This window comes from Glycine soja, chromosome 2, assembly GCF_004193775.1.
Source record: "Glycine soja cultivar W05 chromosome 2, ASM419377v2, whole genome shotgun sequence".
Classification (NCBI taxonomy): Eukaryota; Viridiplantae; Streptophyta; class Magnoliopsida; order Fabales; family Fabaceae; genus Glycine; species Glycine soja.
The window spans coordinates 15,377,991-15,394,272 of NC_041003.1; the positions used below are offsets into that span (position 1 = coordinate 15,377,991).

Here is a 16,282-nt window from a genome sequence, read left to right on the forward strand (position 1 = left end):
TTGAAAGCTAACTTACTTTTTGCGGCTTAATTAGCATTTTGAATTTAACACGAGTCTATAATATTTATTTTTCTTGGACAATTGAGATATTTATAACTCGGGCAACGCATATAAATTAATTATTTAGATTGTTTAAATTCTTGATTAATTGTTGTTTTTAAGTTTGACAATCAATATGGGAAATTATTCTCATTTGATTTTATATATATCATGTCATAATCAATCTTTCCATTGTTCCAACACAAATCATAATTAACAATGAGTTTTTTATCAACTAATATTTATTGCTAGTCTGTTAATGGAAGAAATTCTTTATTTTTTTCTTCACCCTTCAACTATCAAGTCAATCTTATAACTTTTTTAATTAACAAAAATATTTAATAATTGATTAAATAATATGTTTACATTATTTATAAATTCTTTGATATCTAAATTCATGTCTCCCCATAAATAAAAAAGTATAGTAATTAATATATGCACTAGATCTCATCTTTCAATTACAAAATTTATGAACTATATATCTCCTATGGACTATATATCTCCTACCACACGATCTTGCCATTGTCATTTTCAGCTTTTCACACCATCACCTCAATTCACATGGTTTCAAATTATAATTTCTATATATCTCCTATTGACTCTTACTATTCAAATAATAGTTTCTATATATTTCTTTTTTGTAATATTAAAAAGTAATATTTTTTCTTTTGATAATAATATTGCGGACCCCTTAGAATAATTGTTATACATGTCTTACATCAATTTTATAAAATTTTGAAAGCTAACTTACTTTTTGTGGCTTAATGAGCATTTCGAATTTAACACGAGTCTATAATACTTATTTTCTTGGACAGCTGAGATATTTATAACCCGGGCAACGCATATAGATTAATTATTTAGATTGTTTAAATTCTTGATTAATAATTGTTTTTGAGTTTGACAATCAATATGGGAAATTGTTCCCATTTGATTTTATATATATCGTCATAATCAATCTTTCCATTCTTCAAACACAAATCATAACTAACAATAATTTTTTTATCAACTTATATTAATTGATAATTTGTTAACGAGAGAAATTTTTTTATTTTTTCTTCTCATCACGTCAATCTTATTATTATAAGTTCCTTAATTAACAAAGATATTTAATTCAATTGATTAAATAAAACGTGTACATTATTTATAAATTCTTTGATATCCAAGTTATTTTTTCTCCTAAATAATAAAAAACACTTGTAGTAATTAATATATACATTGGATTTCATCTTTCAATTACAAAATTTATGAACTATATATCTCCTATGGACTATATATCTCCTATCACACGATCTTGCCATTGTCATTTTCAGTTTTTCACACCATCACCTCAATTCACATGGTTTCAAATTATAATTTCTATATATTTCATTTTTGTAATATTAAAAAGTGATATTTATAAACGCATATAGATTCATTATTTAGATTGTTTAAATTCTTGATTAATAATTGTTTTTGAGTTTGACAATCAATATGGGAAACTGTTCCCATTTGATTTATATATATATATATATGTCATAATCAATATTTCCATTGTTCAAACACAAATCTTCATTAAATTATTGATTAACATCAGTCCAAGATTTAAGCAACATTTAATTGAATAACCATGATTTATGGATATTATACAATATTATGGAGTATATAATTAAAAGTGTTATCACATAATTATCAGTACCGTAATTGTTTATGTCTATTTGTACTATTTAGTAATTAGTATTACACATGTAGTCAATTGGAGTTTATTAAATTAAAATAGATGATCAATGTTAAATTAGAGTTAGAATCTCTCTTAATAAGCTACTTCAAATAGGATGTGTAATATCAAAGAAAAATTAGAGTTTATTGTTATTTTTTTATACATGAAAAATCAAAGATAATATCAAAAATTTATAATAACTCACAACATCTTATCCAACCAATTGAATTGATTCTCTTGACAGAATTTAATGTCTTATAGACAAAGCTCAAGATAGAAAAGTGTAGAAGTCTCTCTTAAAATTATTCTTCTTTTCATCTTTATTTATATACTTGATCTTCTTAATTGTTTGTCTCTTTCAATTTAACATATTTTATCTTTATCTCTAAATTAAATTTAAATAGTTTTTTAAAAGAATTTTTCAATAATTAAAAAAAATTACATCATAATAAAAACATTATTTTATTTTAGATTTTAATTATAATATAATCTGTATATTTAAAATATTCATTTATTATAAATTTTAATTATATGAAAGAAATATTTGTCTTGTAATTAAAATATCAGTCTATAATAAAATTACTCCTAACATGTTGACAAGTTACTATAACTGAATCGTCAATCCTAATCCCAATTTTACAGTAGCGAACATAGGCTAAGTAAACTTAGCATGTGCTTGTTTTGCAGTTAGCACACTTTTTTACTATGCTTTGTGTTGACTAAATGGGTTGATAACATTCTAATTCTATGCTTTGTGGAAAGTTTATCTTATGAACGACGACAACTCTTACTGATGTGCATTTTAAGGTTATGAACAACAATTTCTAACTCTATTGTGAACAGAAGTGATTTAATAAAATTTTATGTTCTTTGACTTAAATTTCAAAATTTAACTTCGAAGTCTTTGATTTATGAAGTACGGGATCATCAAATGTACATTAAGGTTATGATCTGGAAAAAACAAAAGCTTAATTTCTAACACGACTGTAGTCCTGTACCTTTACAACAAGATCACCAAAAATTGCCATGGCTACATTTGTATGTTCTGGTTTTTCTTTTTTTTGGTTGGTACTATATTTTTACGTACTGCAGAAGGCAAAAAAACACCATAAAATGAAGCTAATTTGGATTGTAACTGCAGTGCAAACCAATTCCTATTCGCAACTATATGTAATCGGACGATTCAAGCGATATGAATCAAAATGCAAGACAAAATAGTTACCAGTTCAAACCAATGGCTAAATCTAGCAGAGCTTCTACTTGGCGTATTGTTTGTTGCTTCTCCTGTTGTTTCAATCTATTTGCAACAGATTCAGCATCAAACCCTGGTTCATTATGTACTTCACTCTCTTCAGAACGAACCTCTTGCAGTAATTCATCCACCTCCCTTACAAAGTCCACCCTCAAAAGAGTATCATCAACTTAAAGTGATGGTCGCAACGGCCCATGATGCTGATACCACACAAGATTGAAACAAAAAATCATTAGGGGATTCCAACAAAGGTGATTTCCAACTTATAAAATATAGTTTAGATGGAATCTGCACCATCTCACTTTTAGTTTTAACCCAACTTATGTATAAGCAAATAAACTTGAATCAAGTTTAAACACTTAACATTGATGTATAAACAGATAAACTTCGAATTAATCTTAACCAGTTTATATCAATGTTTAATTTCAATTGTTGTTGTGAACATATTTTTGTTAATCATTTATAAATCAAATAAACTACCTATTTTTAACATGGTGAAATGGACTAACATCTAGTTATTTAAATACAGATTCAGTTAAGCGCTAAGTGGTATAATGGTATTCACACTTCCAACCGCATCTTAGAATCCACTCAGTCACATATTTATATAGGAATTACAGCTTCAGTTATTATCATGAGAGGGAGGGGGGAAAGTCAAACTTAAAGGAGATAGAAGACATCACTTGACTAAGGTCTAATCCCTGTAATCTATAGGTGCAGCTTACCTTATCTATGTCGAATGACTCAAATCCTGGTGGAACAAGAATACTGAATGGATCCTCCCGAGGAAATGTATCAATCATGACCTTTTTACATTTCTTTAGCCACTCTTCAAAATCATAGCCGTCATACATAACCAAAAGATCATTGAGCAATCTCATCGCAGGGATAGCCTCTCATTTCAAAATCTCAGTCTATAATCAAGAACAGAAAATTAGAAGAAAAGAAAAAGTAAAAATTCTGAAAAGAAGTATTAAGGTTAAGTTAAACTGTGCAGGAAGTAATATGCTAGAATTGTTCTAAACAGAAATGCTAGAAACACACTTTTTTTAACACACTTTCTCTATTGGTAGAAACTTAACGGAAATCACAAAATTTCATGAGTCCTACATCTTATTTAATGAACTTCTCTCATGATTTTGTAATTTATAAAAAATTTAACCAATAGAAAAGAGTGTTTTAATTCCTAACACTCCTCTTGTTCTAAATAGTAGCCAATATGAAAATTTATGTGAATATAAAATGGAAAGGAAAAGGTCTAGAGTACCCAAGGTATTTAAAATATATTGGAATACAAACAATAATCATATAGTTTTGCATTAAATTCAACAAAAAAATTAAGAATCACATTAGTTATTAGAATAAGTGATACCCCAGGTCCTAAAAAAAGCAACGAAACCTTTTCAAATGGTGGTGCACATGACAGCAGAATGGCCACTGCAGAATAATTAAAGAAAGGAAAATTTGGGCCAGTTATTACCTCAACCCTTCTGTACAACAGATCCAGACTTCTAATGGCATCCTTTTCTTCCTGTAAAGAGGTGATAAAATAATGTATAAAACTAGATAGTAAGAGCAAGAGGATGAAAAAAAATTATACTAAGTTTTTTCAGAAAAAGACATGGAATTAACTCTAATATTCACTTATCATAATCTCCTTCAGATTATCATAATGATATCCAGCACAGAACAATACAGCAGTCAACATAAATAAATTACACTTTGCTTAATATGTCTATCAAGATAATAATTTATTTTGCTTAATAATGTCTTAATCCCAATGTTGGTACAGAGCCTCAGCCTCCCAAGTACCAAATGATAAAGGAAGGCTCTGATCAGTTTACAACTTAAACAAAACTACAAGTCTAATGAAAAGTAAAAGTTCCCTAATTGCCCAGAACACCAATTAGGTTATATTTATCCACTCTTTCAAGTTTCACCTGCCAAACTAAAGGATTACATGATACTTAAAAAACCTTTCATTCCTTCAGGTTAACTGACTACTACATTGGTCAGTTATATTTCTAAAACAATAATGAAATTTCCTAAGAAAATTATAATTTTGTCAGGTTTCATTTCATTTCAAAAAATTGAGGCATGATATAAGTTCCTTGACAAGAACAATGCAGTGCCCATCACTAGCTATTAGAATTATAATAGTATCATAAGAAAGATATTTTGAGAGAAAGAGTGAATCAATCAGAGAGAATGAAAAATGATATTAAGCCACTTAACAGTGTAGTAAAGTCTGGTATTTATAGACCAGAAAAGTCAGTTATAACAACTAACTTCTAACTAACTCCCTTTAATTGAGAGTGCAGTTGAATACTGCAACTCTCTGTACATTACTCCAATTCTAGCTGGCTAACAACCTTCTGTATCACAAACTTCCAGTTTTTAAAAGAGTACCACACTCATTGCCTACAATTCTGTTGTGATGTGGAAGAAGTAAATATTATTCAAACACAATAAAAAGGAAACTAGTAATTTTTAGTTAAAATTTTAATTTACAAAAATTGATAGTATTTTCAAAATGTTTGTATATTTATCTAAAAAAATGGCGTCGCCTGTACCCTCTGAACTTAGTCTATATTTATATTTAAATTCACAAAGACACCACTTTGTTGATCATATGCTGTAAAAAAATCTGATAATTTGGAACTTAAAATCCTCCACAATGCAAATGATTACCTAAAAGAACCTTGCAATGAAAGATTTACAATCTAATAGTTAGGTCATGGAAAAAGAGTAGGAAACATATGCTACCTGCCTACTTCTTTTTCATCACAAAATGAAACCCTATGCACAAATTAATTGAAACATATACCTAGAATACTTCAGAAGCTAAAACAACAACTTACATCATGCCGAGCAAGATCAAGGCGATTCCATATGACCATTAAAACAAGTTCAGTGAATTCTCCTTTCTTGGCAGCTTCCTCAATTCTCTATCAGAAAAAAGTCAGTCGATACCTTTGAATACACACAAACATGTGTGCAAAAATGTACAAACCAGTCAAAGGAAGAAAATAAAAGGCTTAAGCCATTGAGAATTAAATTATCTTATTTATAATATTATTATTTTCTTAGTTATATGCATAAATGACACACAAGCTATCAGTAAATAAATAACTTAGACACTATACACTAAATATATCAGAGTGAGAGGAAAACTTTATGCAAGAACATGTTAAGAAGGCTACATGATGCAGACCATTATGTTCCTTTCTTTTTCGTCTTGCTTTTCCTTTTAGATTTTTTTTTTAATGTGAACTATATCACAATTTCCTTCAGATAAAACTGCAGATTTCTTTTTTGTTCTATATATGTCAAATTTCCCAAGTATGCTGATTGCAGTACAATTAGTTTCTAGATGCTCACTGGGAGAGAAAGATGATCCCTATATGGTCAAGGAAAAAGCACTCTAAGCTCTAGCTTGGTCACCCAACATTTAATTGAGGCGATCCATCGTACAACATGCAAATCATTTTTATGAGAAACTGAGATATAATTGGGTGTAAATTTAGAAATTGAAAATACAAACAAGCTCAAGAGGACATATTTTTATTTGAACAACATTTAGTATATTGCTGCACCAAGAAATTACCTCTTCTACTTCTTCAGCAGCTCTGAGAAAGCTTGAAACCAATTTCCTTGCTTTTATGACATCTTCTTCTGGGTATTCCTTCAACCGCATGCCAATTTCACGATACTCTTCAATCTTTCTTTCTTCTTCCTCTTCTTCCTGTTTCCGTAGCGGATGCAATTCCTTGGTCTTCTCACGTTGTTGGGTTTGCCATTCCTATCCTAGAGAAGGTTAATAAAAACTCCCCAAATAAAACCTTCCAACAATTTTGGTTTTACATGAAAAATTGGCCCTAAAATAAAAATTCAAATTTAATCTCTGAATGTGCAACAAATTAGTCTTGCAGACAATTTAATGACAAATTGGTCTCAAAAGTTTACAACTTAATGTCAAATTAGTCCTCAAAGAATACAACTTATTTTCAAATTGATTTTGAACATTACAACTTAATGATAAAATGGTCTCACAAGTTTTAGGACAAAACTAATTTGTCACATTTTTTGCACATTCAGAGAATAAATTTATGTTTTCCATCTTTCAGGGACTAATTTGTCACCACATCACACTTACACTTACACTTCAAGGACGAATTTGACTATTTACCCTTTAAATTTCTTTAGTTTCAAGGATTAATGACAACATTTTATATTTTCAGGGACCAAAGTAGTAGTGTTTTACCCTACAAAAAACAAACATGAAAATCAGAATTGCATTGGGCATTAAAGAAGTGAAGATATATTCTCCCTAAACATATGCTGCCACTGCCAAGGTTTTTACTAGAAGCACTGCCTAATAGACCGACAAAACAAGAACTCAAGTTTGAATGAAGCAACAACAGTTTTTTTCCTTCAAAATCTAATCATCAATCAGGGCCATGCAAGTAAAATTGAATAAGAAATAGTAAGAAATTCACAATAAAAAAATGAAATACCCAGATAAAGGTGCATACATACATCGTCATAGTACTCCTTTGGCATCCCTTCTAGAAGCTCCTCCTCTTCCTTTTCCTCTTTGACACATCTCCTTAAAACTATGAGCAAAAGCCACAAACACAAGAAAGAAAATAATCAATTTTGAGACCCAATGAAGGGACTGGGAGTGAGCATGATATGAAATATGTGGTGGCAATGACTAACCTGCGCCAGATGTGCACTTGTACGAAGAGGGAAATGCAGAAAGTCTCGTTACAGAAAGAGATGAACAATAAAGGGGAAGTGGCAAGGTTAGAGAGAGAAGGTTCATTCCCAATGAGAGAGAATTGGGATTCTTCCTTTGAAATGAAAGTGGGAGAGTAAAGAAACTAAACTAAACTATTGCTACTAGAGTATATTAATAGTATAGAACTCAGTTACTAGCTACCTCCAAGAGAGCGTGAAGTGAAGATGAACGAAGGTATGCTATTGCTATCTCTTGCCTCTCGAAGCGGGGTTTAAAGCTTACACATAATCTAGGAAAAGGGGCATTCGCCTAAGTTATCTAAGTTATACGAGGATCAATGTTACATTTTATCTTGTATCTTTTAGTTTTTCTTTAATTCTCCGTTAAAAACATTTATTTTTAAATTTTAAAATAATTAAGTTAGTATACTAAAATGAGTTACTATTTTTATTTTATTTCAAAAATTATAATTCTTTTAACTGCAGAAAAGAATTTTATTAAGCCTAGAAAAGCACAAGTTGTGGCAAGACTGGGAACCACCAAAGATCACAAACGATTATAGCAGAACAATAAAACAAAAGCGATACGAGTACAATTGAAATCCACAAAATAAGGTTACCCACAACAGCAAATACCCTGCATAAGATCCTCCTTGCAACAGTCCTTTAACTAAATATCCCAAAAGCAAAGCCCATTCCAAGAAAACTCTTAAAAGTTCTAACCATTGATCTATCACTCGAGGATTTCCTACTAATTGGTCACCAATTCATGCTCCCTCTAACTCAAACTACATCAAATTGTTGCTTGTTATTGACAACTGGTTTTCCAATCTTACAATAAAGTCGTCCCAAACCTTGTGTCTGGTATGCAAATTGGTCGAGCTAGTAATATAAATATAATACCTTATCCTACTCACGGTAGATGCCCACCAAATGTTTGAAGATATCCTTCTTACATCTGAAACATTACAAAAACCACTCCACATATGCTCTGGAAATCAATACTTTGCATCAAAGTGGGTGGTGGCCGATACAAATCAATGCAGAGGAGGAAGAGGGTTCTGAAGAGGGTGTGGTTAAGCTTCCAAAAATCAATGGGTGTCCTCGTGGGTGGAATAAATTAAAAATGAATTGATTGAATAATTATCTTTGTCCATCAAAGTGTTGCATCTCTAAAATTCAATCTCCAAAAATCAATGGTTCGGTCTCTTCTCTTTCCCCCATTCGGTTTCCAATTTTTTTTTCTCTCCACCAAATTTAATCTTTGTTCATCAAAGTGTTGCATCTCTAGAAAGATCTATTCCATTCTTACACTCTTACTCGACAACTTCAAAAACATTATTCAATGAGATTTGGGAACCTTCACTCCCATCGCCACCTACTTCGACTGTGTTTCCGGCTTCGAGAGCGACACCTTGCGTGTTGATACCGATGGCAACAGATTGGCGTTGCTTCGATAATAACGAAGTAATTCACGGATCTGAGTTTTTGTTTTTAGATATGCGTTGTTTTCCCTGAAATTGGTGAGAGATTGTGCGTTGAATCCGGATTTGTATCTTGAGCGGTGGTGGTTGGTGGAGTCGTCGGTGCGGTGAGAATGCGTATGCCGCCGGTGCTGCGAGAACGCGTGCGCCGTCAGTGCTAATGGTGGCGCCAACCACCGTGAGAGGCTGTTCAGCGAGGACGGACTTGCCATTGCTGGAGAAAAATCCCCAGTTTCCGGTAGAAGTTCCTGGTTACATTAGTTATTTTAAAATCTACATAAGTTAACATTTTTAACAAAAAATTAAAAAAATATTAAAATAATTTATTTTTTAAAAAAAAAATAAGAAATCAGAATAAAAATTTTAAAATTTAGTATACTAAAATAAAATAATTATAAAAATATAATAAACTAAAAATGACATTAACTTATACAAATTTATATTAATGATTTATCACCGATGAAAATTCATTAGTGAGAATCGGATTCATATAACTTCGACGATGGATGTAAAATAAAAAACACAAAAAAACTTTGACAATTATATTAATTTTTTAGTTCTAGATTTTATTTTTTGTTTCTATCTTAATATGAAGAAATTATATAATTTAGTCCCGGTATAAAAATATTTACCAATCAATCAGCATCCTTTTGAAACCATAGCAATATTAACGTTTTTTTTTAATATAAAGAGAAACAAAAAAAAAAAGTGTCAAGAATAGTGTTCAAAATGTAGGACTTTTCATACAAGAACCCTAATGAAGTAAATGTTATCAAGTATGTGAATCAAATTTAATAGCATTATTACGTCGACAAATGTAAGTGTTTCTCGTTATAAAGATTAAATTGCAAGAATTTTTTGACTGGGATCAAAATGAAAAATGTTGTCACACGTAAGTTACACACACTGTTTTCTTTTATCGTGCCAATTTGATAAACGTAATTTTTTATATAAATATTATGATATAGTTATATTACTTAAAATATTTTAATTTGATTTTTTTCCTAATTGATATCAAATCGGCATGGTGATGAAGAAATTTACCAACTTTTATAACGATTTCAGTAACAACTAAAACTGTTTTTTTATTTATTTGAAGGTGTAATTGCCAGAATTCACTCTAAATTTTGAAGGTGTAATTTTTTACTTTAAATTGATGACGTCAATCATATAGAATGTTGAGTTTATCACTCGTGTACGGTATATCGTTTGTCAATGAAATCCCTTGATTTTATCAAACTAATCCATTTTATCACAAGTGTATTCCCAGATAATATTGATATACAACAACTCATCCAAGCGGATACGTCGCCATCTGTGTTTCACTCGGCTTTGTTGGGGGGAATCACCTCTTACGGGGAAATATGTAGTGAGAAAAAAAGAAGACATAGCAGTGATCAATACTTTCTTTTTTAAGACAAATGTTTTACGAGCAAAGTTATCACAGACAGACCTGCAACAGCATCAAAACAAACTACATTTACATCTCCTAGACATGAAGTAAGCTAAGAAAATTAGAAATTGCCACTAATCCTATAAATGCTTAGCATCTCCCTCTATCTATGGCTCTCACAGAAATTTTTAAATGCAACAAGGAGCAGAGGGTTGTACAGAGAAACTTGTCAGTGTTCGCACTATAGTCTTTGCTTCACCCGCCTTCCATTTACGTCACTGCCATCAAGTATCACTTCATTCCTATGCTTGCACAAGAAGTCCGAATGCTCAGTAAATCTAGCCACATACTCCAAAAGTTCAGTCAAAACAGACGGGCAACTTTCCTTCAAGTACTCAAAACCATCAGTTTGCATCACAGCTGTAGAAACAAAGGGAACATAATACTTCAGCCCGAGTTTAGGACATCAAAAGTATGACTATGAATTATCTATAATACACTTTTTTAAATAAGAAGTTTGTAATGTTGTCTTTTACTACTCCATTACTTTTTGGTTATGTAAATGTCATTTTCAAGGGTTTATCATGACTCAATTGGTTATTAAATTTTGCTATATTTTGTAGGTCGACATATTAAAAACAATATTGAAAGTCATATAAAAATGGATTTTTTTTTCTTAAAAAAAAAGCCAACCTGAACCACAGAAGATATTGCATTCAAAATGAACCAAACCGAAACAACAAACCTTTGTGTCGGCAATGAATTTAACATTCAATGATAATTAGATACTAACTTTAAGAGTGTGTTTGGTAAGAAGGAAAAAAATAGTTGAGAACTAGGGAAGACAAAAATAGATGAGAAATAGAATGGATTTAGGGGTGCTTGTTTTAGGAGAAATAGAGAAGAAATAAGGAATAAAGAAATTGAAAAAATAATAAAAATTTCTTTGTTGATCGTTTTTTTATTCATATTCTACCATGATTAGTGAAGATCAATTATGCATTTTTTAAATTGATTTTTATACGTTTCTAGCAGTTTTAAACCCTGACTGCGTGACATATAAGACTGCCAGTTAATGCTCAATTTGTGGGGGTTTCAAACAGCCAGGAAAAAAAATGCTAGAAATTCAAACCGCCAAGGAAACAAAACAATTTGCGTGACATGCGTCTCCCCCCCCTTGCATTTCCACACACCGCACAATTCAGTGAGGAGATAAAAAGGTGTGAGCCTCACACCTTTTTATTTCAGTCTTCTCACACCTTCTTATTTCAGTCTTCTCCCATTACTACCCTACCAAACAAGAGAAATCCCCCATTTCTTCGCCTATTTCCTCTTCATTCTCTCTATTTCTCACCCATTCCTTTTTACCAAACAGAGTGTAAGACCTTTCAACATCCCAATTATCTCCTAATATTGCACATTTTGTTTAATGCATGTTCATGAAAATAAAGTTCAAACAATAAAACACACCTCTGAGATTTTCAGGCCTTGCAACAAATTTTAGACAGACTGCTTTCAGTTGGAAACAATGGTGCTGTTCTGCCAAAGCTAGAGTCGTAGCGACCGTGTTTATTGCAACATCATCACAGAGACTTGCTTCACACATAAGCCTAAGTCTCTCCAAGCCATACCGATCAGCTGCTGCTAGCAGATGCTGAGCCATCAAGGTAGTAGCCCATTTTGAGCTCAACCCAGTAAGCTCTTGCATGTCAGGTAGTGAGTCCCAATATATAACATGAAGCAATGCCTGCAAAATAGAGAAATATGATATAACAAAGCAGACAAAGTTGCACATTCTTTTGGTATAATGCTAAGCTATCACCCAACATTTTAGCACCTAGAAAAATGGAACCGGTACAATAAAAATAGACTTGCAAGAATAAGTTCCCAATTCAAAGCATAAATTATAGAAAGCATTGAACAAAACCAATCAGCCATGCGAATCTACCATTCTGTGTGCAAAAAACAACATTACAATATCATATAGTATCAGTTCTTTACAGTACTAATTTTATACACAACCAGCTGGAACAACATGCCAAAGAGAAACCAAGCAACTAAGGAACCAACCAACCAGAATGGAACTCCTAGCTGCAGTCAATTTATAAAGAACTAGTCTCAGTTCTTTTTTCCAACTTTTCTGTGTTCTTTCAAAAAGGTTATATGATTTCTGTCAAATCTAACTTCCCAGTGCAATGAAATACCATCTAAAAAAGTACCAATGTATGCATCAATTCTTTTTGGTGGCATAAATGAAGGGAAGAGGAGAGAATAAAGTTGGCAAAACAAAAGAGGTATAACTTTCCACATCAGCATATAGCTCAGTTGCAACAATGTGCTTAACAATGATAATAAGGGGAAAAGCAAGGAAAATGTCTTCCAAAATCATAAAGGACTGTGTATATCAGGGTATGAACAGAAAGGGTAACCAAAACATTTTCCAACCGCATCACAAGCATAAATCAAAAACATAAAGCACAAAGAGCACTCATTCAAACCTTGAAAACTGGAGCCTCCATGTCTTCAACTTTTATACAATGGGTATTCTGATCTTTCATTGGACCGAAAAGTTGGGCCCTGAAAACAGGTGAACGAGCTGCTAGAACCAATTTATGAGCAGCGAAAATTTCTCCATTCACTTCAAAACTGACATCACTGCCTTTCCCACTTTCTAGTAGTTTCCCAAATTGCTGACCCATGTTGGAAGGCGGAATTGGGATTTTATATATTTTAGGGCCTTCTGTGTGTGACTTCACAACACCAACACTACAATTAACACTAAGGCAATCATCTTTAAGGTAATCTGATGTCTCTAGTGCTGTTCTCTTAAAAAACCGCTTGTAACCCCTGAAACACCCAATTTTAACAATTAGCCTCTTTACCAAAATCATACATAAGCATCACTCTATATTCAAAAAATACATTTTTTTTTTCTTTGGGGGGGGGGGGGGGGGGTTTAAATTTCAATGCACATACACATAATCCCAGAGCGTATTGAGAGAGTGAGATGAGCTAATTTTGACCAACTAATCTTACACAGATGATCGAGATTAGGTTTGAGTTTTTTACCATCCATTATGGTTGTGTGGTCAAGATTAGCTCTTATCACATCATGCCCTGATTTGATAGCCATGATCACTTCATGTTGTTTGAGGGGAGGATTCTAAACCAACCCCCACCCACAAGTAATCTGAAGAATTAATAACTAAGATTCAGTTTAGCTAGCAAGACAATTTGCAAGACATAAAAATCTCTGAAAACATACTTCTTGAACAGCATGATCCCTCAAGACCCAACCCCCTTCCCTTAAATATAAAAACCATTCATTTAATCCTTCCATCCCCATTTTTCCAACAACATTGCAAACACACATCTAAGTAAATTCCCATCAGCCACTCTATAAATTTCCCTCAGACAAACCCAATACCCAACAACATATTACAATCAGAACCAAGCCAAGTAAATCAAAAAATTCAAATTAAGGAAAATTATAAAATTTAAAAAAAAAAACCGCAGCATATCCAATTCGCTCACCACATGCTACCACGGTATTTTAACGTGTAGGGTCCACTCTCGAGGGTCCTCTCAAAATGGCTATGCACCTTGTGCCTCTCCTTCCCACTCTGATCCAAAAGCGTCAACTCAAAAAGCGCCCTAACATCGGTCCCTTCGCTAGCGAGCGCGATGAAGAGCGAAACGTACGTTGCATTGTCCTCAACGCTCTTCCCATCGGGGTAAAAATAGATCGCCCAATCGTACCCTCCCACCGAGAATATATCCGACGCTATGTACTTCCCAATCCCAATCCCCTTCGACAGCGAATACCCCGTGATCTTGAACCGGTGCGACCCCCTCACCGTGTCCGTCAACGACATCGACGACGTCGTTGCCGGCGGCGCCGATGACGGAGACGCCGACGACGAACAATTCGAGAACGGCCTCGCGGATTCTCTCCGAATCTTACCCATGCTCAACGCGAACCACGACAGCAGCAATGTCTCGAATTTGTGCGGAATTGAGTTTTCTTCTTCAGAAACCAAACCCGATCGGGGGATGCGGAAAAAAAAAATTAACGGGATCTGCGATCTGTACGCCGAATACCGATAATGAAGAAGCTGTGAGAGATTTGAGAGAGGAAATCTAGGGTTCTGTCGGAAGGGGGAATTTTCTAGGGTTTGGATTCTGAGAGAAAAGAGAGAGAGAAATGAAAGAGAAAGAGAAAGAGAAATTATATGGAGTTATGGATGGTGACGATGATGACTTTTTATGTGTTTAATTTCAGGCAATTGAAATGGGAAATAGTGCGATGACGCGCCTTGCGCGTGGTTTTCAGCGATGCCTTAGCCTACTCGCTTTGCTTCCGGGACACGTGTGCATCGCAATGCAACGGTACGCAAAATCTCGCGGAAGCGAACGAGTAACGACAGCGTGAGTGACACAGTAAAATTTAGTCAGGTATGGCGGCGCCTCAATTTCCCCTTAAGGGAAAAAGCACGCTGGTCGATCTAGAAGTCTTTTTTTAACGGTTAGCCACAAAATTGGTTAAGCCATCGTTTGGTTGTGAGCACTAAGGAGGTAAGAGAAAGACAACAGGTAAAAGAAAAAAAAAAAACAATTGATTTAGTTAAAGAGAAATAAAAAAAAAATATTTGAATTAAAATAATTTAATAGATTCATAAAAATTAATTGTAATTTTGATTTTTTTTAATTTTAAAAATTGATAATTTTAAACGTTAATAATTTTGATTCTTTCGTTTAGATTACTTTCATTGAACCAACTTGTAAACTTTGATCAAGTAATTATTTATGTAACAGGCTTATATTTTATTTATCAATAATTAACTATGATTAATGTAATTATTAATTTAATTATAAATTTATTAAAAGCCAAAAATTGTTATCTTCTTTTGTAACCGGTTCTTTATTCGTCTCTAGCATTCATCAAGAAGAATCACAAACACAACCTCATTCTCTTCTCACATTTATTTCAGATCCAATGAATGACTTAAGCACCAGCAGCAACAATAGTAGAACTGAACCTATAAGCAACTTCGATTTCTCCATCTTCATCTTCTCTTCTCTGTCCTAGAAAATAAAAGGATTAATTTAATCTACATGCAGTGGACCTACATTGGGATCGGGGTGTGCATTTGCACCTCCTCATTCTTTACAATTTACTGTAAATAAAATTTTATAATTTTATTTATATTTATATAATTGAACCACTAATTTTATTTTTTATAATTTGTACCTACTAATTTAAGGTTTTGGATTCGTCACTGCCTACATGAACAAGCATAAATCGCACGATGTGATTCTGCAACTGCAAACAGATAAAGAGGTTGAACTCAAAATCGATTAAAATGACAAGCATAGATAAACCATGAACAAAACCAAATGAAGTGATAAACCATGTTAAATATCTAAGCACCTTATGAACATAAATTAATCCCTAACATCTAAACGCGTACATACAGGATCGAATTGAAACAGATGCACTGGCATGCTGATAGATTGATAGCTGTCCTTGTTTCGAGTCGAGGAGCTGGAAGACCAGGGGGAAAAGCTTGAGAGCATTTGGATTTGTCTCATAATCAAAACAGAAAAGGGGAAGAAGGGTTGGAAAAGAGGCAAAGAAGAAATGGGTCTCAACAATTTTGTTTAATTTTCAGTAT

At 32.8% G+C, this 16,282-nt stretch overlaps 1 protein-coding gene and 1 pseudogene across 1 annotated transcript; both read right to left on the reverse strand.

Moving 5' to 3' along the window:
- Positions 1–2,687: 2,687 nt before the first annotated feature.
- LOC114390266 lies at positions 2,688–9,482 on the reverse strand (annotated as a pseudogene).
- Positions 9,483–10,608: 1,126 nt separating this feature from the next.
- On the reverse strand, positions 10,609–14,859 carry LOC114390276 (BTB/POZ and MATH domain-containing protein 2-like). The gene is made up of 4 exons (XM_028350985.1): positions 14,142–14,859; positions 13,106–13,454; positions 12,078–12,354; positions 10,609–11,027 (listed from the first exon to the last, which is right to left on the reverse strand). Exons 1-4 carry the CDS (start codon positions 14,573–14,575, stop codon positions 10,849–10,851), a joined length of 1,239 nt encoding a protein of 412 aa, XP_028206786.1. The 5' UTR covers positions 14,576–14,859; the 3' UTR covers positions 10,609–10,848.
- Positions 14,860–16,282: the final 1,423 nt, after the last annotated feature.